The following is a 25,544-nucleotide window of genomic DNA, read 5'->3' as shown; positions in this document are numbered from 1 at the left end:
GGAAGTCAGCTGTGACCAGTTCTCCTCCCTCCCTCTCCTTAGTGACCATTTCAGTTTCAGAGAATGGAATTTATACATAAGCATAAAGGTAAATCTTGTATACTGAGCTAGACCAACAGAAGAGCTCTGTTAAGACTTAAAGGAAGGATGAATTCCCTACAAGTCCCAATTATATGTAATGTTCATAGATTAAATTTGGCCATACTGTGCATCAGTATGATTATTTTTTCTGTTAAACGTAAACTTAAGGTAGGATTAGAAGCCAGCAGAAAGTTCATCAAGTTAATTCTGTTCATTGTTCTTCTGCTTGCTTTTTTTTTTTTCTTCCAGTTTCACCTCAAACTGGAAGGATGAGTATTAAACCAGTTTATTCACTGACTACTTTTTCACCCCAGTTAGGTAGAAACTGTATGTGTAGATATGCTCTAGAATGTGCAGACAGCAGGACACCTTGTATCAACTGAAAAGAGAAAGTCACAGAGGAAGTTACACACGCTGCAGAGAAGTTGGTTCAATGGGACTACTGAGCCTCTTCAGAGGCAAGCATATCAAAACTGCAAGCGAGTGCCAGCTAGATATCACACGTCCCCCTCTGTAAGACAGCCACTCAAGTAGCGTCCAAATAGGTCAGTGTTATTTGGACCCAGCTCTCCATCATGTGCACCTCCAGCTGGTGACTACCTCGTACCTTTTTGGTCGGCAGGGTGAGGGGGCACATGTGGGTACTTGGAGTGCTTCTTGATATGGAAGTTCACGTTGTCCATCTCCACGTTCAGGCTGATGGAGGCGGCTGAATCACTGTCCATTGTGGACTGGAAGCTGCTGACTGAAGTGCGCTTGCTAGGGCTGGCGGAGTCTTTTAGTGTTGGTAAGGGGGAAGATACAGGGAGGAGAAGGGTTCAAATGGGTATCATGAGGGTATTGGAGAGGAGAAAAATTGTCTTTAATACATAAAGACCAGTGTGAAATACTACAGGAAAACAGTATTTTCATAGCTCTTATCTTGATTTGTGCATGCTGACATACTGAGTCAGCATTCTTTAGTGCATTACTATAGGGCCAAAGTCAAGCAGAAGCCTGCCTGAGAAAGAGAAGGCAATTTACATGCTTTTCGTCCACTACAAGTATGAAGCTTTATCAGTTCCACTAAAAACAAAATACTGTACCATCAGAGGAAACAGGAAGACTAGCTAGGTATTGTTTGCTTACATCCTTTCAGCCCCATGCATACGTACACACAAGTAAAGCAAGACATGGTTAAACTACTGTGTCTTGAAGGACTAGAGATAACAGGGAAGAAGACAGATTAAGAACAAGACTTAGCTGAAACTCACTGGCCAAGTTATCTTCTCCTTCATCAGCAATCTGCTCTGTGTCACTGTCATCAAATTTGATGTCTTTGAACCAGGATGGCTCAGAGTGCCCCTCTACAGAGTTTACGGAGTCACTGTCTGGAGAGGGGGTTTCCGAAAACTCTGTGCTCTAGTACGCAAGAAAAAAAAGGTGTTAAAATGCAGCTCTGCTGATTTCAGCACATTTATTAAGCAGACTTAGAAAGCAGCCTGTCACAAACACAGATCAGACATTTTAAAAAATAGAGGATACTCTCAGTGGCCTGAGATGGATTAGTCATAAAAACCACCCCCCAGCACAAAATAGGAACTGTTTGGAACAAGAAACAAGCATTTCTTTCTGCTTCTCAGGGTGCTTAGTTTCTGCATCCTCCACACTTCCACACAACTTGTGGCTAAGCAACGCTAAAGGGCAAGTTCATTCTGCTGCACATTTTCTGTAACCATACCCAGGGAAGCAGCTTTAAATGCTTGTTATCTCCAACAGATGTGGATGATGGTCATATTCTGTGCTCAGAATCATGCAGCTTTTGGTGCAGACTGAGTCTAAACCACTGGAGCAATTCTGTGGCTGACCAAACAGAGCAGCTGTAAGCTTCACTCACAAGTCAGGCTCTGTCTGGGGCTACCGTGTCAAACCAAAGCCTGGCTATAGTGCCTGGCAACCCAGAGAGCATCTAAGCAATTACAATTAGCCATTCTGATGTCTCCATTCACCTCAAATGTAAATTCTCACTATCACTGCTTTGGTCACAGCTAGTGCAACAAGCAACTGAGTTACCAACAGTCTCTCCTGAATCTTGTTTAAGCTGGGAGAAAAGTGATCATATAGAGCTTTCAGCTGATGAGAATTGGCTTTAAACCTGGACTAACATGGCCCCCTTGCAAATAGTTACAAACATAGATCCACAAGTGTTTGCTATTTAAGGGTAAGGCTTTACTAGCAAACTGAAATAGAGTGGCCAAGAGCTGAAATGCACAATGAAAACATGAAGCTACTGGCTGTAAGCTTTCTAGTTGATGTTCATGGGACAGCTGAGCCACTCTCCCTTGTGAGAAGTGGAAGAACATAGAAGACTCACTACTAAGTGCAAGTTTGATTACAATGAAATATGGTCGGATAGCATCTCTGGTCAGTGGTTTCCTGACTCTCAGCTAGCCAGCCCTATCTGGAAAGCAGGACAGAGACTTCCTCCCAGTCTTGCATCACATGGCTACGGTACTGAATTCCTTACTGCTGCCATCACTAGAGATCAGAAGGTTATCTTATGTTCAAACATAGTATCTCCAAAATACCCATACTTTGAAAAATTTTAAAGCTCAGTACCGGCAATTGCATAACAGACTCTAGACTACGCACACTATATACAGTACATCTGCCAAAAGCACTGACTGCGGCATTATAAGGCCTCTGGAAAATGCCCAACATGAGATGTATTGGCCTAAACTGGAGATCCTTTCCTTTTCTATAGGCAGCAGTAAATGCAGCAATTCATCCTCCACAAGGCAAAGCTCCAAAGCTTTCTGGGCAAATGCAGCTTCCTCAGGCTTTTAGCCACTAAGGAAAAACATGTAGACTCCAGATCTCTATACAAGAGAGTTTATTTAGAAAACGCACAATGGCTGCTGAGATAATAATTTTAAAAAATATTCTAGTCAGCAGCCAAAAGCAGTAAGAATCATAATACTCCTACTGCCTTTCTCCCTTGAGTCAGATTCACCCTTCTACCTGCAATGGTCGGTACAGGGCATACTCGTCTCTGAAGAGCTGATCATGATGACTGACGCAATCTAGCCAGCGTCCATCAACTAGTGCTTGTCCTATTGCAATGGCCTGAACCCTGGAAGTATGAGAGCAGAGACAGTTTTCTGTTTTTAAACACACAGTTTATGGTACAAGCATGGTATAAGAGGAAAATGTCATTTGCTATGATTTTTTACTCCACTGTATTCTACCACCATACTTAACTAGACACTTCTTAAAATATTGTGGAGGGGCAGGGTGTAATGATTCAAGTATAGAGTTAGATGGAGACTGCCAGAGCTCTAAACCTAACTGAGAGTCCAGCAGACAAGATATACTGTTTGTACTCCTCCAATAACTTCAGCTTGAGTTACACATATTGAACATCTCTGCTAAGTGAGGACACTGGCCCAATAAATATGAAAGCAGTCTTAGTTTTACCTCCCTCTTGCATAGTTAAATACATCTGATTCTTTATACTCATTTGCAGTGTTAAGATCAACCAGTTCCACCAAAAATTTAGCTATCAAATGCTCATAGTGATCTCTGATCCCAAGGGCAGACTCATCCTTCAGAATATCAGGGAACTCAGCAGTCTGCTTTCTTCTAGGCTTGAAAAGATTGAATTGGATTTTTTTTTACCCCTCTTAGCAACAGGGAAATGCTTTGAGTGGCCAAAAACTCCTTTGTGAAGCTGGGAGAACACACTAATTTTCACCTCTATTGTACGAAGCAGGAACCTTTGCAAACAGATATCCAAAACACATGTAGCTTGGTGACCCTGCAAATTGCATTCCCTTTACCAAAATGGAGCACATAGCTCTGAAAAAAAATTTTTTTTCGAGAGTCTTTGTAATGCAATCACTCTTCTCTGCCCATTTGAGTGATAATTGTCCCGTATTCTGCTTCCCACACCAGCTCCTGAACCAGCCTGCCCCTCTTCCCTTTTCTGGGGAACGGTGGGGAATCAGAATCATGCTAGCAGGCAGCAAAGAAACAAAATTCAGATCCCCTTCTTTCTCGTTTTCTTGCAAAGGGGTCTCTCTGGAATCAAAGTTACCCTACATTAGCTAAAACTCAAAACCTTCTGCCACAGAGTCAGAAGACACCTTTCTTCCTAAAGCATCAGGGTTACCTTGTGGTTATGTGCCCATTTCTGATGAGCCAGTTCACCAGCTCTTTTCCCACAATGCAGTTGGGATGTGTCCGCAGCCAGTAGCGATGGTCTTGGAACTCCATCCCACTGTTGTGATGGCAGATTTTCTTCCATAGGTCTTTCAGCTGGACTGAGTCCTGGACAGGGAGATACACAAGTTACTCAGTAGTCTGACCTCGGCACTGGTTTCAAGAGCATCAGCCTGGGTCCTCAAATCAGATTCTCAATCAAGTACCCTTTACAAACAGGCACAAAATCTAAGCCATTCTGCTTAACTTACACATAGGTGCAAAACAAACAGTGGACAAACATGGGATCTGCTCCTTACAACCTTCCTTTATGTAAGTTGAGAACAAAGAAGAAACAAAGTGGTTACATTCAGAGTTAAGGGGCTTAGCATTTTAATGTAGCAAGCTTTTCTACCACCAGCAAGATACTTACGCCCTCACCACTGCTCTCTTCCACCTTAGTCTCAAACTCAGGTGGTGTGTATAAGATGAAGGACAATTCATCCTTCAGAAGAGGGTTTTTTTTTTTTTTCGCTACATGTTCTGTGCCCAGCTTTTATGAAGCACCCTACTTCATTTGCCAGCCCACAGAAAACAAGTATGTGACACTGCAATACACATTGCCACGTTCAAGTTCTGACAATTGTTTCTTACTGAAGATTCTCTTTTGTAGTGTCCAGTATAGAATTATTATTATTATTTTTTTTTTTAAGACATCGCTAGCTTTGCCACTGAACAAAAAAAGTTCTGTCCCCCGCCCAACTTAATTAACCCTCTTTGAAGCTCTAAGTATTTTCTTCCCACCACTTGGAACGCCTCAGCCTATGCCCTGATCTTGTTTCCAGGCCTGCTAAGCATGCATGTCAAATCTTGCTTTGGTTATGCTCCATCCAAACTCAACTGTCAGCCTGCCACCTGGGCCCTTTTGTTTTCCCACATGAACCTAGGTTTGGCACAGCACAACCTATTGTTGCTGAGTTGGAACAACCTGGAAAATAACTTGGGATTATTTTGAGAGCAACAGAACACAGCAAGGGATGGAGAAGTGCCACTGCAGCTCACTTTTTCAAACACTTCACTCATTCCACCTTTGTGCAACAACAAAAGAGCCTGAATGCAACTCTAACCAATTTCAGCTTTCCAGTTAACTGCCAGATCCACTTCATTGCACTTTCCCAAGGATGCTCTGAGATCTAAGAGGTTTACTCTGCCTCTGTTTCTGGGCTGCCTTTCTGCTATTACTTTCAGCACTGGCTGCCCTGGGCATCATCCTAGCACCAATGTCAGCAGCTCCACTGCCACACCAGGTATACTATCAAATAGGTCAGTTACTGAACACACCATAGGATCATAAGACTTGATGCAAGTGGCAATTCAACAGTTTATCTGCCTTGTATTTTTGCTTTAACTCACACGGTAAGTTCAGGAAACTGAACAAACTGGCAAAATACAGTAAACTTTTTCAACTCAAGGATTTTTACCTTTAATTCAGAGAAGTATATGTTTTTCTCCACGTACTTACATCTTCCCCTACTCTGTTTCATAAGCAAAGCTTATGAAAACATAATACTGCATTCAGTCTTCTGAATGCAGTATGTGAACTTTTCAATTACCTTCTGATACAGAGTCAGCTCTACATACTAAAAACAAGAAACAAACAGTGGGAATTCCCAGCAAAACCTACATTAACACTGCATCTTCTGTACTTTCATGAACAGAAACTATACAAGCCTCTTCTTCCTCAAAGAAGAAAACAGACCAAAAATTAAACATGAAGCTGAAGTGTGCTGGGACTTGATCATCCTTCTCCAATTTGCACTCACAGTGTTTTAGATTTTACTGTTTCTGCATTAACATGCATGGGGTAGGGAGGTGTAGAGACATGCCTTAAAAATGCTTCTCTCTCACATGACTCTCTATTTGCAGAGCTGTACAACTGAGCAGGAACTAGAGTGTTTTGATTTACTTGCATTCTGCTGATGTCAGGCAAATACCTACCAATACAGAAAGTAAACTTCCTGATTTTAAATATGGCAGTGGAAAGTAATTTTTTATCTTCAAGTGTGAAAAACACTCCCCTTTACCTCATATCGTTTTGCCCCAGTTGCTGGAAACCTGTTTCTCCACCGCAAAAAAGAAACACCATTTTCTACTTAACACTGCACAGTAACTGCTACCTACAACACTCCCGCCAGCAGGAAGAGGATAATAGGACTACTTAGAACATTTAGTTACCCATTGATTTTTCCTTGAAAAAGTATGTCACAACCTTTCAAAAAATATTAACATTTATTCTGCAAACAATGGGAGGGATCAAGTTATGTCTTGGTCCACTAAGCTGCGACAGCTTTTAACTCATTCATCAGAGAAACGTTTTGAAATAGCCATTTAGAGTTCCCCTTTAAGTAGCCTATGAAGGGGAAAATCTGAACTTGCAAAAATACAGAATCAGATCACTTGGTCACAATTGCAACAGTGGCAAGTGTAATCCACACAGACCCACCATACACCAACTCCACAGAGTAACAAATTCCCTAAGACTAAAAATCTACACATATTTATGCAAACACCACATATGATTTCAGAACAACAGACGAGCCCAAAGCAGCGTCAATATTCTCCATCCCTGCACCATCTGGAGGAGCAGTCAAGGCAAGAATACTCAGATAAGATCCTTGAAAGGCAGCAGGATACTCCCGCTGCATGACACGAGGAAGCCAAACTCCATTGCTTTCACAGAGCAAGACAAACAGAAGCCTGAAAGATACCAGAAGGATTTTGCGCTCATCCTCGCTGGTCTCTGCCTTCATATGTGTGCGACTGGCCTGGGGGCTGACGGATGTCTCATAGGAAGGCACCATCGGTGAACCTGACCGATCCAGCGACAGGTTAGTGATGCTGGCTGATCTGGAGTGCAGGAGAGAAGGATAGAAGCGTAAGTGCTCATTGTGTGGTGCTTCAGCAGAGCAGACTGTTCTCTTGTGGCACGCTAAGGAAGAACTTAATCTTTGATGCTGTTCACACTCCTCAATACATACTTACTGGCTGAATTCCCCCCATTTTCCCTCCCAGTCAAAGGACCCCCAGGAATTAAAAGTGTATTGGGGTGAAACATCTAACTGAAATGAAAACTTTTGTAAAGCCCTTTGTAGAAAGCAGCTAGAGCTAAGTTCAGACACAGCAATTCATATGCGCCTGCATTTGAATAGAGGGGGAAAGACATGAGATGCTGGATAATTAGGACGTCCAGCACTTTGGAGGCAAGGCAGATGCCAGCAAGGGCAGTCAATACCAAGATCCTTGTTACAAGGCACTGAGATTCTCACTACCCTTGAACCATTCAAAATTCCTTCTCCTCACATCTCTGAAACATATACACTGAGAGTTTGCAGTGGAAATAATTTTAAAAGTTAATCTGTTTGCTGGACATGGAATTCTCTCCAGATGGCAATTTTCCCTTGCATTGTGACGTACAACATTCACCTGGTCTCAGCCCAGCTGTTGGGAAATCCAGGCTAGGAACTCCAATACAAACATACTATTTTGCAATAATCATTGCAAAGCTACAAATGCAAATACAATTTCCAAATACCCCATAGCTAGATTAAGCCTCTGAATAAACAGAGTATAAATTCTTCTCATTGTACAGCAGCTGCATATATGCAGTATAAGCTAGTAATGCTAGCAGTGCTGTAAGGAGTGCATACAATGTTTCTGCATACAGCAACACGGAAGATCAGAATTTCAATGCTGCACTGATCCAAGAGGTTTGCAGCAGCCTCAGTGGTGAGAACTGCTGCCAGCTCTTACTCTGTGGAATGAAACTCAGCTAGCCAATTAGCAAGCTCTATTAGCAGACACTCTGACTTTTCCCAAGAATTCTCAAAGGACAATGTGGCTAATCCTAAGTGTTAAATACTAAAACTGAATTAGTCCAGCATTGCTGCAGCAAGGAAGAAGGAACTGAATGCACTATAGGCACAAAATCACTACTGCTCTTCTTCTTGAGCAGGAGTCCACTTTAGTCATTGATGCAGAATCAAAAGGAAACTATCTTGGCTTTGCATCTGTATACACGAAGACACGATAGCAAAACTGTTCTGTCCTAGGCAAACTCTGCCAGTCTTCTACTGTTCAGATGTTGTAAGTTGAAAAGAACTAGAATTGATAAATCAGCCAGGCAGAGTAATGCAGTTTAACAGAAAGTATTCTTATGTGGAATGAGATTGACATTAAAGCCCACAATTAAGTTGTTTCACAAGAGCTGCTTTAACTGTGCTACCTATCTGTAAGCAGCAGGGATTTTTATTTTATGTAAAAGGACATCAAGCAATGCACACTACATTTCATGTCTATGTCCTTATCAACACCAATGATATCCAGAACTTGAATGTATTTGCCCAGTCTAAAAACAGAGGGAGACACTGCAATGATAACCCCTACCATTGAAAAGAACAGGCAGAAAAGTTTTAATCCTCTGCAACATTTAACTGATGTACTTCCTCCCAACATTAATTTGAGAAACAGTATCACATATCTCTCATCCACAGAGAAGACCAATAACAGAAGGTAACTTCTGTTAATTGCATCTAGATGCACCCAGCCTGCACCTTCTTTGGAGTCTGTCATCTAGAAAGTAGCGTGGTCAAGCTCGCCTCAAACAAATACCAAAAGCTGCTTTGAGAAGATCTTAAAACTAGTATTGCTTAACCCTGAGATTACATTCTGTGAATACAGTTAAAAACAGAAACGCTCTTTAAATAAAAAGCTCACAACTTCGTTTCTACATGCTCAGAGTTTTGGCAGAGGTGAGTTATATCTGATCACTACTCCTCAAATGTGAGCCCAGAAGGCTAAATGCTACAGTGAGGTCATGAATAGGCAGAGAGAGTTAACTTTAACTAGCAGTTTGAGCCTGTCAGAACCAGCTTAGAATCCTCCTCCCACTGCATGTGTGAACAAACACCAAAAGCTTTTAAAGCAGACAATGTCAACTCACACAGGAAGCAGAAGAACATCCTCAAGGTCTCTTGACATCACTGCAGATATTTACCACTGAACTTTTAACTCTGGACTCCTTGTCATGTTTGCCCAGAACTGGCTTCTGGTACTAGCTTATTCACCAAGTTTTATTCCACCTAGGTGATATCTTCCCCCCTCAGCTGAACAGTCAGTGTTCACCTCCTCTTAACTGCCCCCATCACACAGAAGATAAAGATGTGAAGTAGTCCATTCCCTGAAAGGCACACCCAGCATCCTTCCCAGCTGAGTTTCCAAGTCTTTGCTGTCCCTGCCAGAACCCTCTAAACCACTTCACATCTGTATTCATGGAACACCTATGCAAACAAGCTGATGAATGTCTCCTGGCTCCAGCACTGAAATCTGGATCATCTTTGCTCTGCTCCTCATATCTTTGCCTCATCTTTATTTCCCCTAATTTAACCACAATGAAAATATTTAACTAGAAACATAGCAGAAGCACTGTGAAGTAGAAATTACTTGTTCTTCTAATACCAGACTATTGAATGGGATTAAGCTCAAGCATTCAAAAATTATACTAAAGCTCTCAGGAACATTTAAAATTCATTCCAGCATTGCTGCATGAAGATCTGTGATGAGATTTCAGCCTAAGAAAACCAGGTAACTTTAACAAGATTATATTCAATGGATCAGCTGAGGGACTGGGGAGTGGGGAATGTAGTGCGAAACAATACAAAACAAAAACAACAGGAAAAAAAAAAAAAAACACCTCTTCTCCTTCTTGACCTCAGACTTGGCCTCCCAGGACAGGTCTCTTTGCTACTCCCTTTTGCTGAGCTGCCGTGGAACTCTCCCTTTCTTAGCCATTTCCTTTCTTTTGTTTCCTCTTTACCACCACCTCCATTTGAATTACTCAGTAGCAAACTACAGGTTCCTCAAAAGTAGTAAATTTATTAGCAGGAATATGTACCTGAGTCTCATTTTAGACATGAAATAGCATGCTCAGTAAAAACAAAATGCAAAATATAAGCTTTACAGCAAAGAGCGTGCAATGAGTGCATTCACAACAGGAAATATGCAGATATTATTAGCTTACCTATTCCTAGCTGGAGACTTCCCTGCATCCTCCTGGACAGACCCAAGGCGTGCAGACAACGTTGTAGTTGAAGAGTCTGGGTGAATCAAACTGTAGGAGAAAGAGGTGTGTTACAGATGTTTGAGAGACCTGACGTGCAGTAACATCAGAACAGTTGCAATTAAAGTACAGTTCATCATAACGCTACCTTCACATCCACTATAGTAAATCAATAAGATAATAGGGAAATCCTTCCCCATCTGTAGGCCAATGAAATCAGGGGGACAGCACTTAAGATCGCTACTTTCAGACTCTTGTTCTGCTCTTCCCCACCCCTTCTATTAACCTGCCTTCTTTCCCTATATCCCATTCATACAGGTTTCTACCCCTTTTATTACTTGATATTCAGTGCTTTGAAGGTAGAGGCATTGCCCCCATCTCCAACACATCATCTTTACAGACATCACTGCTTATATTGCATCTACTACTAAACAGCTCATACCAAGATACAGAAAAGCTTCTGTAATTGTTTAACACTATCACCTTTTCCCTCTTTCCCTTCAGTCCAGAAGAAAGGAGAGCAGATGCACAAACACCTAAAACATTAACTCCTACTGCTTGCAAAACTATGAGATGCGAGTCACTACACTCCCACTGACAACAACTGTACTGGTTGTGCTCTGGGATGTAGACATGTTACCAACACAATAAATTGTCTTCATGAGAAAATGTACACAATACTACTCTGAGTAGCTGTACTTGCCCAGAATACTCTGCTCCTTGACTTTTAAAGGACATGATACTTCAAGTTAGTTAAGTAGGAGGGCATGCTTCTATTTTTCCAGCTGTTCAAAAATTAGAGTAGCACCAGACAAGTAAATACAGCAGCACTCTCCTAAATACCGTTCTCACTTCTTTGTAGCACATGACACGAGGAGACAGCCTTATTCTATATATATTATTTTGGGAAGAGATTGAACTCCCAGGTTTTCTTCTGATGAAAACTACTTCATATACAGAAACCACATAACTTTGAATAATTTAAAACTTCACGAGAAAGGTTTCCATATTTCAATTTGATGAGAAGAATATAAAAACCATGCACATCATTGGAATCTTGTTTTAATTCTATGTGCTCCTAAACCACCAGCTTTTGTCTCAGCACATGACAGCCTGAAAACACAGTTAAGACTCTAGAGCTCAACAAAAAGTCCTTCACCTCACCTTTGCCAGGTGAGATCCTCCTCCAGAAAGATGTTGCGGCTCGCTTTACGGCTCCCAACTGGAGTGCGAGGCTCACCAGGATCCAACACCGACACTGAACACGCAGAATCTGACAGAGCATTTAAATCTTCTCCAATGGAATTGCTATCTGTGGAGTGTGCATAGCTTAAGGCTATTTTGCGGCAGTAAGTACAGGCTCGGAGATCCCCTACAAAAAGAGGAACCAGACAGTTTAAGTGAACAGGAACAAAAGAGTACTCTGTTCCTTTAGGATCAGGTGTGCAGTGGTGAGAAAAAGAAGAATTTCCTGCTTCAAAACATCTTTGCATGTCAAAGTCTAGTTCTCTTGTTCCCTTAAAGAGCAAAACCCCAGATAATTATACACCAAGGGAACCTCTCCAAGTCAAATGATGCTTAACACATGATCAGTTGGAGAGAGGTTGGCTGGGAGAGTAAGAGAAAGAGCACAGGGTACAACAGTAGCTAGTAAGATGTGACATATGACTTGGTGTCTGGAAGTAGGAATTTTCATCAGGAGACATCTAGAGTTTGGTGATCAGCATTTGAAAGAGTCTCCCTTACCCTCCATTTAGAACACATGGCCTGCTTTCTGTAGTGAACATCCTTATTACATAGTGGCCATATTTGATTTGTCATCAGTGTTGGTACAAATAAGCAGACATGGCATAACCCAACAACACACGAGAGAAAGTAGAATTGGGTCTTGTCATCCCTTAAGATTATTTCTAAGCCTGCTAGAGACCTGTACAGCATATCTAGGAGATGTCAGAATCTGAAATGCAATTGTCCAAACAGAGTTGAGCACACGGAGAATGTAATACTTCTCAGTGAATAAATCCCACCTGTGTAGCCCATGAATTTTCCAGGGATTTCTTGATTGCAGCATCTACTACAGAAGATCTGCCCACAAAGTCGACAGTGGTGTCTCCGACGGAAGGTGGTGAACTTCTCACTACAGTCATAGCATTCTTTGCACTGGCTGTCAGGCATCCAGTACTGTTTCAAGTCACTGTCCTACAAAGCAAGGCAACATAGAAAACATTTTTGTAAATAAAAAAGCATGTTTAGATTAATGATTGCTTTGTAGGCATTGCACATTAAAATGTAATACCACTTATTCACATTTGTGCATGCGCACACTTGGGTATAAACACATGCATGCACAGAAGTTATTTTTCACACAGTTTTATAGTGAGCCAGAAGACTAAGACAGTTCTTAACTGTGAGATTAAATCTAACAAGCCTTTGGCTTCTTGATTCAACATGGAGGGAAACCAGAAGATGAAAAACAAAACAAGAACCATGAGCTGTACATAACAGCCAAGAAGCAACAAAGAAAGCATTGATTGCTTCTCCCTTTTCATTTGCTCCTTGCACAACAGGTCCTCAACCAGCACAGCTTAATATCAACTGAGGGTTGGTTTTTCAGGAGCAAATTAAGCTCTCGGGAATTTACAACGCAAGATCATTTCAACAGCTAACACTAGGATGTACTTTATCATTTCAGAAATGATAAAGAACAAAACTATGAAGTTTTATTACATGGCCAAACTCTTCATTGTTCAGTAAACAGATGTAAAACCTGACTCCAAGACTGATGTAGTTTCAAAACTCCAGGTTAACTGCTATGTGAAGACAACTGTAGAATATACATTCAGCAGATAATGTCATATACTGATTATATAGCATGGGTGCAGCCACAGTTCTGTCTCATTTTTAAAGCTTGGAAACAAAGAGGTGAAACCTCCATGTGCTGATGTAGCTATAAACAAAGTAAAACAAATCTATCAATTGTAATTCTGAGCATGTCAGCTACACTCACCATGGATGGAGGCAACTGCTAATAGTCACGTGACAGCTCTGACTGTGAATCATTCTTTGCTAGAGTTCAATTCTGGCAATGAGCCCTTTTAGAGGAACTGAATACACAGGATTTTTCTTAGGAAGAAAAAGCACCGCATGAATTTTCTTAAAACGAGCCAAGAATAAGCACAGAAAAGAAAGCTGATCTGTATTCCAGTTTTCACATAAGGAAAAGGAATATCCTGAATTTCCAAATATTTTTGGATTTTCACGAAGTGAAGTTAAACATAGCTGCTAAACTAATTTTGAGACCAAAAAGACCAAAACAACAATTTCATTACTTCCTCATCCAAGAGATCTCATACAGAAAGAGGCCAAAACTGTTCAATATAGTCTAGAAAACTTTAACATGAATAATAAACTTCAAGCAGAGAAAACCATAAGGAAGCGCTTTGCCAAGGAACCGCTGCAAAGCTGCAGGGGATGCTGATAAACAGTTTTTGCTGTGGTTCTGCAGGATGAGCCAAGTCTCTTGTTCTACCACATGGACAGAACGGCTATTCTATCCACAGAACATTCTGTCCATACGCATAACTGCCAGTGCCCCTACCCACTACCTCAACCACATTGCTTCTATCACATTTACTCATGGCTGGGTGTCGAGAAACTCAGCCATTGCTGATTTAGGAAGAAGCATGGAGGAAGAAAACTAGAAACATCTTTCTAAGCTCTCTGCCTTGCTCAGCTTGAAGCCAGCACTCGTAACAAGAACAGCCTACAAGGAAGGATTCAGAACAGAAACCTGTTACTCCGAGCAGTACCTTTTAGGATGTAACACCTGCTCTCTACAATAGTAATGTGGTCTCCTGCAGAACTAAGCCAACTCCACAGTGGGAAGAAACTTGCCTGAAGTGACACAAGTAAGACGTGTTTGCAGGCAGGGGTAGCAAGGCATTAGCATTTGTACACATCAGTATGCCAACAACTGAAAGACCGCTTCCAGAGAAAGATCTAGACTTAATTTACTGCTGCATCCTGCCTGTTTGAATACTAACTTCTCCAATAGCCTCAAAGATTATAGAAAATTTTCAAGGCCTTCAGAATCTGCCAAAAGTTGAAAAATAAGTAAGGGCCATACTCAGCGTCCTGCTCACTGCAATGAAAGGCTTGAGTTTCATCCCCAAAAATATCATTCTCTGCCAAAGCACGGTTTCTTTTACAAGCAGAATGGCACTTAATGAGTTTACTCAAAGTCCACCCGCAAAAGCTATCAAGACAAAAGCCTTTTTCCAATTTCATTTAATTAAACATACTTTTGCCTGCCTTGTGTTCTCAAACACAGCTATTTATATCATGACTTATAAATAGTTGTGGTTTCTTCTCTCGACTAGATCCTCCCATTAAAGGCTTCATACGAAACAGCACAGGGAAGCAAAAGCAGCATATTAACAGCAACCACGAGACCGCTGTCATTTGAATCAAAATGGTTGACAGAACAAGACTTTCAAGTGAATGTTGCTGAACATCCATTACAACAGTAAACAGATTTAATTTATCCTAGAACTCCTGTTACTCTTTCTGACAGGCAATGTGTTTCTCCTCCCCATGGAGTGCCTTCAAGGAAGAAAACACTCAGGTAATACTAGGTACGGTAATACAGAAATGGGAACTAGTGTTAAATGAGAACATCTAGTCTAGGTACAAAAAAATGAACAATGACAGACCTCTGACATGTCAAAAGTCATCATCAATTTAAATGTATTTCTCATGCACTCACACAATGAGTTCTGAGTTCTTTCACTCATCCTCCAAAACGTCTGAAAAAGTCTTCACGATACATACAAAAATGAAGATCAAGGAAGCCCAGTTTCTAGATGCTTTGGCATACAAACCCCTCAGAAGTACCTGGCTCTTCCCTTCCATGATTTCTTTGAGGCGCTTTAAGACAGTGCTGAGGCTTCTTAACTGAACTGCTGTTCGAGGATCATGACCTCCAAGAGGAGGTTCCACTTTCCTTCGATTGTCTGCAAAGAAAGGGAGAGTAGTAACACTTACTCCATGGCACATCCACATTCACGCCACAACATGAAACCCTATTGGAGTCACACAAATAGGCACTTTACAAAGTTACAGCGTGTATCATTTCTTGCCCTTACACTCCTCCCCTCCAAAATGAGCTTTTGATGCCTGATAGCTTACTTTAACATTTTAAATGCTATAATCTAAGTGTTTACAAAAAAAAAAAATTTAAATTCTAAGAATTAAAATATCTTTTAAAGAAGTGATTTTCAGTTTCCTATATTAACCTTGTAATATCCCTTTAGAAAGCAATGAATTCTTGCTTTAGAATGTCCTCCAGGACATTAATACTTACAAAATAACTGAAACAATTGCTACCTTCCTTCTTGGACTGGTATGAGTCACCTTAGTTTATTTCTAAATGACTGCAACAAGTCTAAGAACTCCATAGCTCCGTTTCTATTACATTCAGAAACTCAGAATAAAATTTATCCAGAAGTTAGATCCTTTTTTTTTTTTTAAAAAAAGTCAAGCTGCTGAGAACTTGTACAAGCATTCTTATTTAACTATAGCAAAGAGACTACTAAATAAGAATGTAGTTAATTTTTACAGTTAATTTCTTTCCTGTAAATGCTAGATTGCTTTGAATCATTGCAGTACTAGTTACAAACAGGGTCCTCCTCTCCAAGAAGGATCTGCAGATAGTGCTGTATTTACTCAACACGTAAACATCTTCAGAGTCACCTTTCTACATAAACAATTTTTCTGAACAGTTTAAAGTTCCTTACCAGCTTCGCTGCTCTCCATCTGACTAGCATTTTAATCTGATTCCCTCAGTACAGGAAAAACAGACATGGCTGCTTTTTGTTTACAGCTTTAGAGACCACTGATGTCAGCAGGAATGCTGACAGCACAAGCAGAAGGGTGTTAACTGTTGCAGTGCAGTGAGAACTCAGCTGCGCCTCTGTGTGCAAGAGATCAAAACCCTTAGAGGAATGTGATTAAAACTGCAGGATTCCATGCCTTCTCTTCAGGTTCTTACTAGATATTTTTAGTTAATTAAGTTAATCATATGTGCATGGAATGAACTCTGTACAACAAAGAATACACAACAGATCATTTTAAAGAGACCTGAGTGCTTAAATCCAGTGCCTAGCCACGTGGAATTCATTTAAAAGCCAGATAAGCACACTTTCTAACAGAACCAAGTTCTCCTAGGGTGATTTAAGTGACTTTTTCAGGAAAATTTTTCAGGAAATTATTATCAGGCCTCCTGCGCAATTAACCACAAACTTTGTCAGGCAAGTGATTACTAAATTACAAACGCACACAGTGCTAAGGAAAAGTCACATCTTAATCCCCACTGGATCTCGTTAGTTAAAGGCTGCTTACTATATTACAAAAAACAAAGTCAAAAGGATATTGTCTACACCAGAAAAAACATGTCATCAGCAGTAGAGGCATCATTAAATCACCTTCACTTTCACAAACATTAAAGTCTCTTTATGAGTACAAGCTTACGCAGCACCTGTGTTTTCTCTCCATTTCTTTCCCATCTACACAGTCACTGAACACAGACTCTGTATGCCAAATGAACCCCACAGATTTCCAATTTGACTTATTTCTAACCAATTTGTCCTCCATAAGCTAAAAATTAACTCTTAAAGAGCCAAGAAAACCTCATATTTCAACAGTAATCCTCATCCTTCCTACATGTATTTATAGCAGCACAATCTGCACATTCTCTGAAATGCAATGTTTTCTGCCTCTTTTTACTGGTCTCCCTGTCTGAACCGTGAACACTAGAAATGTAGAATACAATTCCAGCTATGACTACCTACTAAGCTTACATGTTCTTCTGAGTTCAAGTCACAGAGATTTGGTGAGCTGTCCATACATTAACACTGGACGTACTTCACACAGTTTCAACAGAGAACAAAGAACCCTACCACGGATACCTCAGTTTTGATAACACAACATGAACTGCTTTCTAGTTTCCATGGCCAAAGCACACAGTTTCATATTCAAGCTCACCGTAATGGCTCAAACATTGTATGTCAGTGACTTGGAAAGATGCAAAGTATGTCATTTTCCAACTCCTTTTTCAATGGAAGAGATGCTCTGGTAATAGGTCACGTTCTTTATGCTTCCCAATAGCCACCACACAATTTCCTTATGCCTTCTTCCTCCTCATACAATTGCTGGCCCTTCTGCATTCCTACTAAGCCCCTCTGCCTTCCTTGTTACTGTCAGTCTCCTACAATCTTGTACACACACACACACTCCAATATAGCCAGGTGGGCACTTTGTTTCTGTGATAGCAGTTCAAGCTCTCCAGCTGCAATTCCAGTAAAGGATGCAGCACATTACCCCAGAGCAGGCATGTCCAACCCGCAGGCTGCATGTGGCCCAGCGCAGCTCACAATGTGGCCCGGCCCACTCCCTCCTCGTGATTTAAAGACAGTGGCACTTCCCCACGGAGTGGCCCCGCTCATGCACCCATTGCTCAGCAACAGCCAAACCATCACTGTGCTATTAATGCTGTGTCAAGTGAAATAAGGGCACGGGGAGGGCAGTGCTGTGCAGTGCTGACTCAAGTGATGGCAAATAACTGCATACATTTTGAATCACACCTGATTCATGTCATTGCTTTTTGGCAGTACACACATTTTGAACAATTATTATCAAGGATGAAGTACAGGAAGAGTAAAATTTTACCAAAAATCTAATGAACACCTTGAGACCTCACTAAGAATTGCAACCACTGCCACTGAACCTGACTGGTGCATTAGTTTCACAAAAACAAGGTTAAACATCCCACTAGGTCTTATGGTTTTAATTCTCTCTTTTTTGGTTAATGTTTTAAGAAAAATATTTTAAGTTGTTTTGTTACTTATCTATTAACTGTACTGTATATTTTGCAAAAGCTGCTCTGAAAGTAGTGCCTGCTATTTTGTTATGCTGGCCTATAACATCAGAAGAGGATGTGAGTGATACGGCAGCAGAGGCTGAACCTTCCCACCAATATTCCATTACATTTTGCTGCTGTGTGACAGATGGCAGCAGAGGGGCAGTCTGACAAAATGGTGTCTCACACGGAAGTGTGTATGAAGCAAAAAGGGTGTCACTGAATTCTTCCATGAGAAAAAATGTCACCCACTGACATTCACTGATGCTTCTGAACATTTATGGATACCAAACAGTGAATATGAGCAAAGTGAGGCAGTTGGTGGTACATTTCAGCAGTGCTGACAGTGGATCACCTTTGCTGGTGCAGACTGTTATGAGCACGGCATGCAGGCTCTTGTTCATCACTGAAAAAAATGCATAGCTAATGGTGGTGACTATGTTGAAAAACTGTTTTGTAGCTGAGACTTTGTTCTATCAAATAGTGTTATTGTGCTCTTTGTATACGTTGTCGTTTCCATGAAAATAAAAAGGAAGCATTACTTTTGGAGCAACCTAGGTATATGCAGCACAAGACAATTTCTGTTCACTAAATGCAGCCCAGACAAGCCAAAAGGTTGGACATCCATGCCCTACAGGGAGGCCACAAGTCAGCGCAGAGTCTCAGCACTGTTTTTTCTGCCATACAACCCACAAAGTATCTTTGACCTAAGCCTAGTATCCAGCAGTTTCTCCTGTTTTCACAAATGCCAGTACATGCTAATATAATACTTTGATGTAGGCAGTCCTGAAGGAAACACATCACTGCAACCCCACATATTTGATACTAGACACTTTCCTATACAGAAGCCACCATTCCCTGTTTTGCACTAATAATAAAAGGATCTCCTGTGCAGACAGTGCAAGCTAATGGACAGATGAGGGGTAGGAGTCAGCATCTTCAGAAGCAATCCCATTCCATCACTGTTTAGAGGCACCAGCAGCCTTGCTCCAAGTCTTTTATTTATTTCAGTTTGCTTAAACTTGGCATAGTATTTAAATGCAAGGAGACTACGGAGACCTTGGTGAAGGACTTCACCATTTTCCTGCTTACGCTTGCCCCTGTTGTTTAGAAGAATAATCGCTTAAGAATAAAGGCCAAGCCTGGAAAAACACTCAACACTTGCAGATACAATGTTACAAGAAAACTCAGCTAGATCAGACGCCTCACTGACACTGAACAGACAGTGAGTGAACTGAACTACCTACTAAAGTGATTGTATAAATCACAACGCTTACTGTCATACTCAAGCGTCTGAGCAAATAATAATACCTGCAGTAAGAGTTACAAATAAGTTCATGATTCTTTTTAGTTAGGACAATAATTTATAAGATTATTCCTGCAATCCAGCATTAGCTGCAATGGCAGAAATTAAATTCTCTTCTGCTCCATGTTTGGAAATCTTCAAAGATCTGTTCACTCAGTACCTCTTAAGACAATAAAGCAGGAGAACTGATTTTCTCAAGCTTGCTTAAGAAAGAAAGAAAAGCCTGATTTGAGGAGAGGGAAGAGGCAAAGATTTTTCCCGCCTCAAATACAGCAAGATGGACCTGAGAAATCCCGGCAAAGCCACCCCATCCAGCCTGTAGACTTTTACCTGAATTACATGCTCGTGTTTGCTACAGTACCAGTGTTAGTAGCAGATGCAGGAGAAGATGCTCGATCCTGAGTCAGGCCACTCAGCACCCAGTATCACAGAAATTTCTTCAATAAGTCAATAAGCTCTGCTTGGTCTTGCTTTATTTCCTTCCTGATGGCTGATTCACCAACTCCTTTTTCTAAGAATACTTTCATCCAAACCCAAGAATATGTATTCATTTTCTGAAAAGTACTTGGAATAACACAGCAACAGTTTTTGAGTAAGTCTTGCTTTTCTGGCTGCCCACTCCCAGTAGATGTCAAACATGAAGATTATTTCTACCTTCTATTGTACCACATCACCTATCTTGCCTGGAGGTTTCTAACCTGCAATCCAGAGATAACACCTAAGTGATTTACAAGAGGTGACTAAGAGTGAAGTAAGTTGACAAACCAGCCAAGAGCACAAAACTGTACTTGGGGTGCTTGAGAAAAAGCCTGAGGAAGGGGAAAAAAAAAAAACCCACATCATACCAAACAAACAACCCAGCTTATTTGGTTTGTTGAGGCAGGCACAACTGAATAGCACAAACAGCACCAGAGGGCAATGAGGAAGACAATGGACATGGTTTCTGGACTAGCCACTTTTTTAAAAAAGCGTACACATTATCTATGTTTAAGATCTGATTTGTTTGCAATAGGTACCATACTCTTGGCAATACTGTCTGGCACAGCATCTCTACCCAGCCTAGCAGCTTGCTCAAGACCCCAAACTGCCACAACAACCAAACAGATCTCAGTGGAGACCTCTGCAGCCTCTACTAACCAGCAATTCCGTGCCTTGAGAAGTGCACTGTATAAGAGCTTTATGAAATCACATTCAACTCTCATTCCACCTATGAGAAATTTAGTACAGCATGTGGTAATTGACCCTAGGTTACAAATAAAAAGACAGTAAAAAGACTCAGACAAGTACCTATTCAATTCCCCTGAACACAGCTAAAAAAAAAAAACTCCTTTGATGACACCAACAGCAACCTCATTCAGACTGAGCTTCTGTAGTTTGCACATTGCTAATTAAGAAACCGAAGCCTCTCAGGACAGTGCATACTTTTTCCACTATCAAGATTTAAGGTGTTGTAATATGTTGGACATATTTTCACAGCCTCTTCCATTCCACTGTTTTGCCATTGAAACAGCAGAACTGCCACCAATTGGTGTCTTGCTGGAACACTGGAAAGGGTGGAGGTATGCTTCTGAGGTTGAAGTGCAACCTCACTCACCAAAGCAGTGCCTCCTGATACCAAATTCTGCTGCTGACCTACACAATGAACCCTTTGTTCACTCCCTTTCACCTCGCTCCAAAGCTACCCAGACTGGCTGGTACAATATTCCCTTATAGCACAAAGAGACGAAATTACCTAGGGTTGAGGAAGATCTTCTTTGCAGCTCACTAGTTAGTTGTTTTTTGTACGGAACCGGTGACCTCAGAGACTGAGCCCTGGGGGGATGTTGAGGACTGGACCAGCCACCACTCAGTGCCTGCGGATCAGCCTGTGCTGCTTCTGCTCTCTCCGCTGGGGATGAAAGCCTGCCATCATCTGGAGTTGACAAACAGCAAAAAACCAACCATGCAGATACAACAGAGAAAATGAGAAGAACACACAAAACCCTCATCTGGATCATTATTATACACAACATATATCAATTTTTAGTCTGAAAAGTGCCATAAAAACATGGAAAAAGGTCAGTATGTAGAACCAGTCTGTTAAGGCTCAGGCTAGTCCAGAAATGTCCCTAATGTGAAAAGTGTTTAAAAAAAAACAGCAAGCAGAAACTATTTCTGACATATGGAATAGCTACTCTTTACTATCAGCTTCTGCCCTCAGAGGAGATTTTCAGTTATGCTACCAGCCAGTACTGTGGTCACTTTCAAGTTACCACAGTCTTTAATAAACCACCTTTTTCCATCAGAAGATCAAGCATAGACAGGTTCTCAGTGATTCCAGTAACATGCCCATCTTGTGTGCTGTTTCACAGATGTTTTTTTCCATTCTTTCAAAACAGTACTTTGCTGACTCCAGCTACATTTGCCACAGACAAACAAACTAAACCAATATTGACCAAATTTATGTTCCTTTCAATAAATCAATTAGGACAGGTGATATTCTACTGTACAAACTAACAGCAGTCACATCAAGCAATTATTTTTCATCCTGCCGAAGAACAATCTGAATAGATCAGCTTTCTTGCGCAAAAACCTACCTTGGCTCCTTTTCCTCAGAAGGAATACTTCACAGAGCTGGAAAATGAACTGATTAAACAAAAGCAGCTGACTGGGCTGCCATCTCCAGCAAAGACATAGGTAGTTTTTGTATGATGCACTCAGGTGCATTCATTCACCATTCTATGCAAGATTCTTGAAGAAACCAAAACCAGGAACTCATATAGTTCTATCAGAGCTTGCCTAACAATAACATAACTGTTTCCTGATAGATGTAGCACAAAGGCCAGCATCAACTAGAACATTTTAATATACAAAACCCTCGTAACACTTGATGGAGAACACCTAAGCCATACAAATTAAGGATGGACTTTCTATAAATACACTGCTTTTGCGCAGCTCTGCTGCCTGCCACCCAAATGAAGGTACGGAGGTAGATGAGGAGTGGAAGAAGCCTGGATTAAGAACTTGCTTCGGAAAGGCAGGCAGATATTTCACTTATATAAGCTGGCAAAGGGTTACTGGTGTTTCTGGCCCTGAAAACTTAATACAGGCAAGGGACACTCGGACAGCCAGATAAGAAGCATTGTGCATTTTGTGCTGTCTGCTGACTGGCTTGTCTCTGACCTTCACAGCCAACCACAGAGTTCTGGTGCAAGATGCTGGCTATCTTCCCCAAAGCAAAGCTCTACAGTGTCACCGAAGAGCAAGATATAACATCCTACACAAAAGATTGACTCACCATCCACTCAGCTAGTGGTCTTACAGTATACTCTTACGTTCAGAGGCATTTCCACACGTTTATGTGGCAGCAGAGGCCATCAATAAAACAGACAGCACAAAATGCATGTAAACACATTCTCCCAAGCACTTACCCTTGCTGAAACGGAAAAGATTTACAAAAGAGCTGTAGGCTGATTTAAAAGGAGGCTCATCCTGGTCAGGAGTCAGGGGTTTGAAGTGAGTGAGATGAGATGGACTGCTAGGAGAACGAGGTAGATCACTAGTAGAGTCCAGTGTCGGAGACCGCTTGTCATCTGCTGCCATTTCACGTGCCCTAAAAAGAGTTCAGCAACACATGCATGCAGAGAAGTTTCAACTTCAAATATATTAAAAAAAAAAAAAAAAGCATTAATGCTGTGACCTCTGCAGCCCTCGTAATGACTAAACTGGTATACCTCAGCAAGTACAAGACGCATTTCTTTTTTTTAGCCAGGTTAACTTCAGAAAGGGAAACACAATGAAATGCAAATAAAACCAAGACTGAAAGACTAAGTTCGTTCGGTGGCACACAGCTTCCTTCCCCTTTGCAGTACAACGCAGAACCTCACTGTGGCACCAGCACAGCAACCCACCCTGTGTTCTATTTGTTGCTGTATCTAACACCTCCAAACTTCCTTGTTTTCAAGAGTAACTACATTAAAGGAAGGAAAGCAGGGGGGAGCTGTGTTAGGAAAGTCATACTTGTTGACCCCATTTGACGTGTATCAAAGCCTTCACCTTCACACTTTATACTTGTCTGTTGAGGCTTAAGAATATAGTGTGTGGGCATCTGATATCTTCCACTCCCATACTACTATTCGTACAAACTAAGGTGCTTACTTCCTTCATCTTCACTTAAGCAAGACTCGTTGAAACATCTGACAACGGCAGCACAGGGAGCTGATGTGACCAGCTGACCCCCTTTATCTCTGCCCAGGATCAAAATCGTTTAACAGCCTATTTCCTGCTTGGCAGCTGATGCATGCTCCTTCCTGAAGTCACAGTTCCCACAGCTGTTCCCTAGAGCATATACTCATTTTGCTGGCTAGAACATTTTCTTTTAAGTTCTCAGAACTCCCACTAGCAACTCCCATGGTTTCTGCATGACACTGGGAGTGCTAACAGGCTGCAGTGCATGCAGCTCAGGTGCTGAGATCTCACCACTCCTACAACAAATGCACAACAGAAAATATCCCTAAGTCACCCATATGACTCCTCAGCACACTGCCCTGTACACCAAGCACCTTGGGCTCACACTTTCCCATAATATTCTCGTAACCCTAAGAGAAAACAGAGACATTGTTCAGAAAGTGTACAGAAAATACCTCAGTGAGTTTATCTTCAGGTAAATTTGGATTTGCTTTTTCAATACTTAAGGCAACTGCTAACTTCCATTCTAAACACCGCATGTAGGAGGTGTCTGTGCTCCTCCCCACAGCACCACATCAAAACACCCTTACAGAGCCAAACAGCAGTCGGATAGCAGCCAAATTCACTTCACAGCAGCCGGCTGCGGCCTGGCAGGGCAGGAGAACAAGTGAGCCCTGGAACGCACGCACAACGCGTACACAGATGCAGAAAATAAACTTCGCCTTGGAGAAAAAGAAAAACAAAAGAACTTGCTTGCTTCTACGATGGCAACAGCAGCCTCACTAAAGCTGACGAGAGAAGGATCGCGGTCCTTAGCAGTGACCCCGCAGACATCGGCCTCCGCGCGGCACCAACTCCGCCCCAGGGCGCTCCGTTCCCCCCAAGGGGGGACCAGGCAGCGGGAAGCACGCACCGGGCAGCGGCACAAACCAGACGCCTGCCCCGACTCCTCACCAAGTGGCGGCACGGGACGAGTTTAAGGTCATTTCAGCTGCGGCACCGCCAGCAGCGGAGCGTGCCAGGGAGAGAAACTCCGGGCGCTGAGGCCGGCAGGAGGCCGCGACATCCGCTGCCCGCAGCGCCCGCTTGTAGCCGCCAGCGCCCGCGGAGGCCCCCGGGGTCAGGCACGGCTCAGCACTGCCCAGCCCGCAGCTGCTACGGCCCGGCGTTGATGCACAGCGCTCGGGACCGAAGCACAGCCGTAGGACGACCGCCCGCGGGCAGCGGCCCCACACTGCTCCGTAAGGCCGCGGGTGAGGCGGGGTCTCGCAGAGCGGCCTCACACACCCTATGAACAGCCCACGGCGGGCCGGGTGCCACGCAGAGCCTCACAACTCTCACCTGCCGCCCGCGGGTACCGGGCCGGGTGCAGGCCGCAGGCGCAGGCACCGCCTCTCCCCCACACCGCCCCCAGCCCTGCACAATCGCCTACCGATGGCGGCGCGCCGAGACGAGGCGTCGCCAATCGAGGCCCAGCACTCATCCACCTGCCGCCGGGGGCCGGTGGGAGGAGCAGCCTCCTACCGGGACCCACGCCGTGGGCGCACTTGGGACCACCGCCTCCAGCGCGGCGCTACGTGTGCGTCCCCGCTCCTCGCCGTGCCCGCCGCTCCCCTCAGCGCGGGGCGCCCCCTAGGCCGCGTAACGCGCGTTCCCTGCCTCGCCGTACCCGTTTCCTCTGGTGAGGCGGCACGGCGCCACTTACTGCGGCTGCCACGGGAGGGCGGGGAAAACGCCGGGCGGCCCCGCGGGTCAGGACCGCGCAACCCCCGCCCCTGCCG

The 25,544-nt window shown here is 42.6% G+C and overlaps 1 protein-coding gene across 6 annotated transcripts in view; it reads right to left on the bottom strand.

Moving 5' to 3' along the window:
• The window catches only part of PIKFYVE (phosphoinositide kinase, FYVE-type zinc finger containing), a 66,235-nt gene extending 40,713 nt beyond the window's left edge, over positions 1–25,522 (bottom strand). Inside the window, exons 1-12 of one of the 6 annotated variants that reach the window (XM_021398625.1) lie at positions 25,433–25,522; positions 23,007–23,188; positions 21,329–21,508; positions 15,269–15,387; positions 12,403–12,574; positions 11,540–11,747; positions 10,337–10,426; positions 7,029–7,167; positions 4,232–4,389; positions 3,082–3,193; positions 1,335–1,482; positions 689–856 (exon numbers count right to left, since the gene is read on the bottom strand). In XM_021398625.1, the coding sequence (XP_021254300.1) occupies positions 689–856; positions 1,335–1,482; positions 3,082–3,193; positions 4,232–4,389; positions 7,029–7,167; positions 10,337–10,426; positions 11,540–11,747; positions 12,403–12,574; positions 15,269–15,387; positions 21,329–21,508; positions 23,007–23,178 (1,666 nt within the window). In that variant the 5' untranslated portion in view covers positions 23,179–23,188; positions 25,433–25,522. The other 5 variants (XM_021398626.1, XM_021398624.1, XM_021398627.1 and 2 more) reach the window with 5 other exon arrangements.

The sequence above is a fragment of the Numida meleagris genome, chromosome 5 (genome assembly GCF_002078875.1).
Source record: "Numida meleagris isolate 19003 breed g44 Domestic line chromosome 5, NumMel1.0, whole genome shotgun sequence".
Taxonomy (NCBI): Eukaryota; Metazoa; Chordata; class Aves; order Galliformes; family Numididae; genus Numida; species Numida meleagris.
The sequence above is the reverse complement of the archived record's forward strand: the minus strand, read 5'-3'. Positions and strand labels throughout refer to the sequence as shown.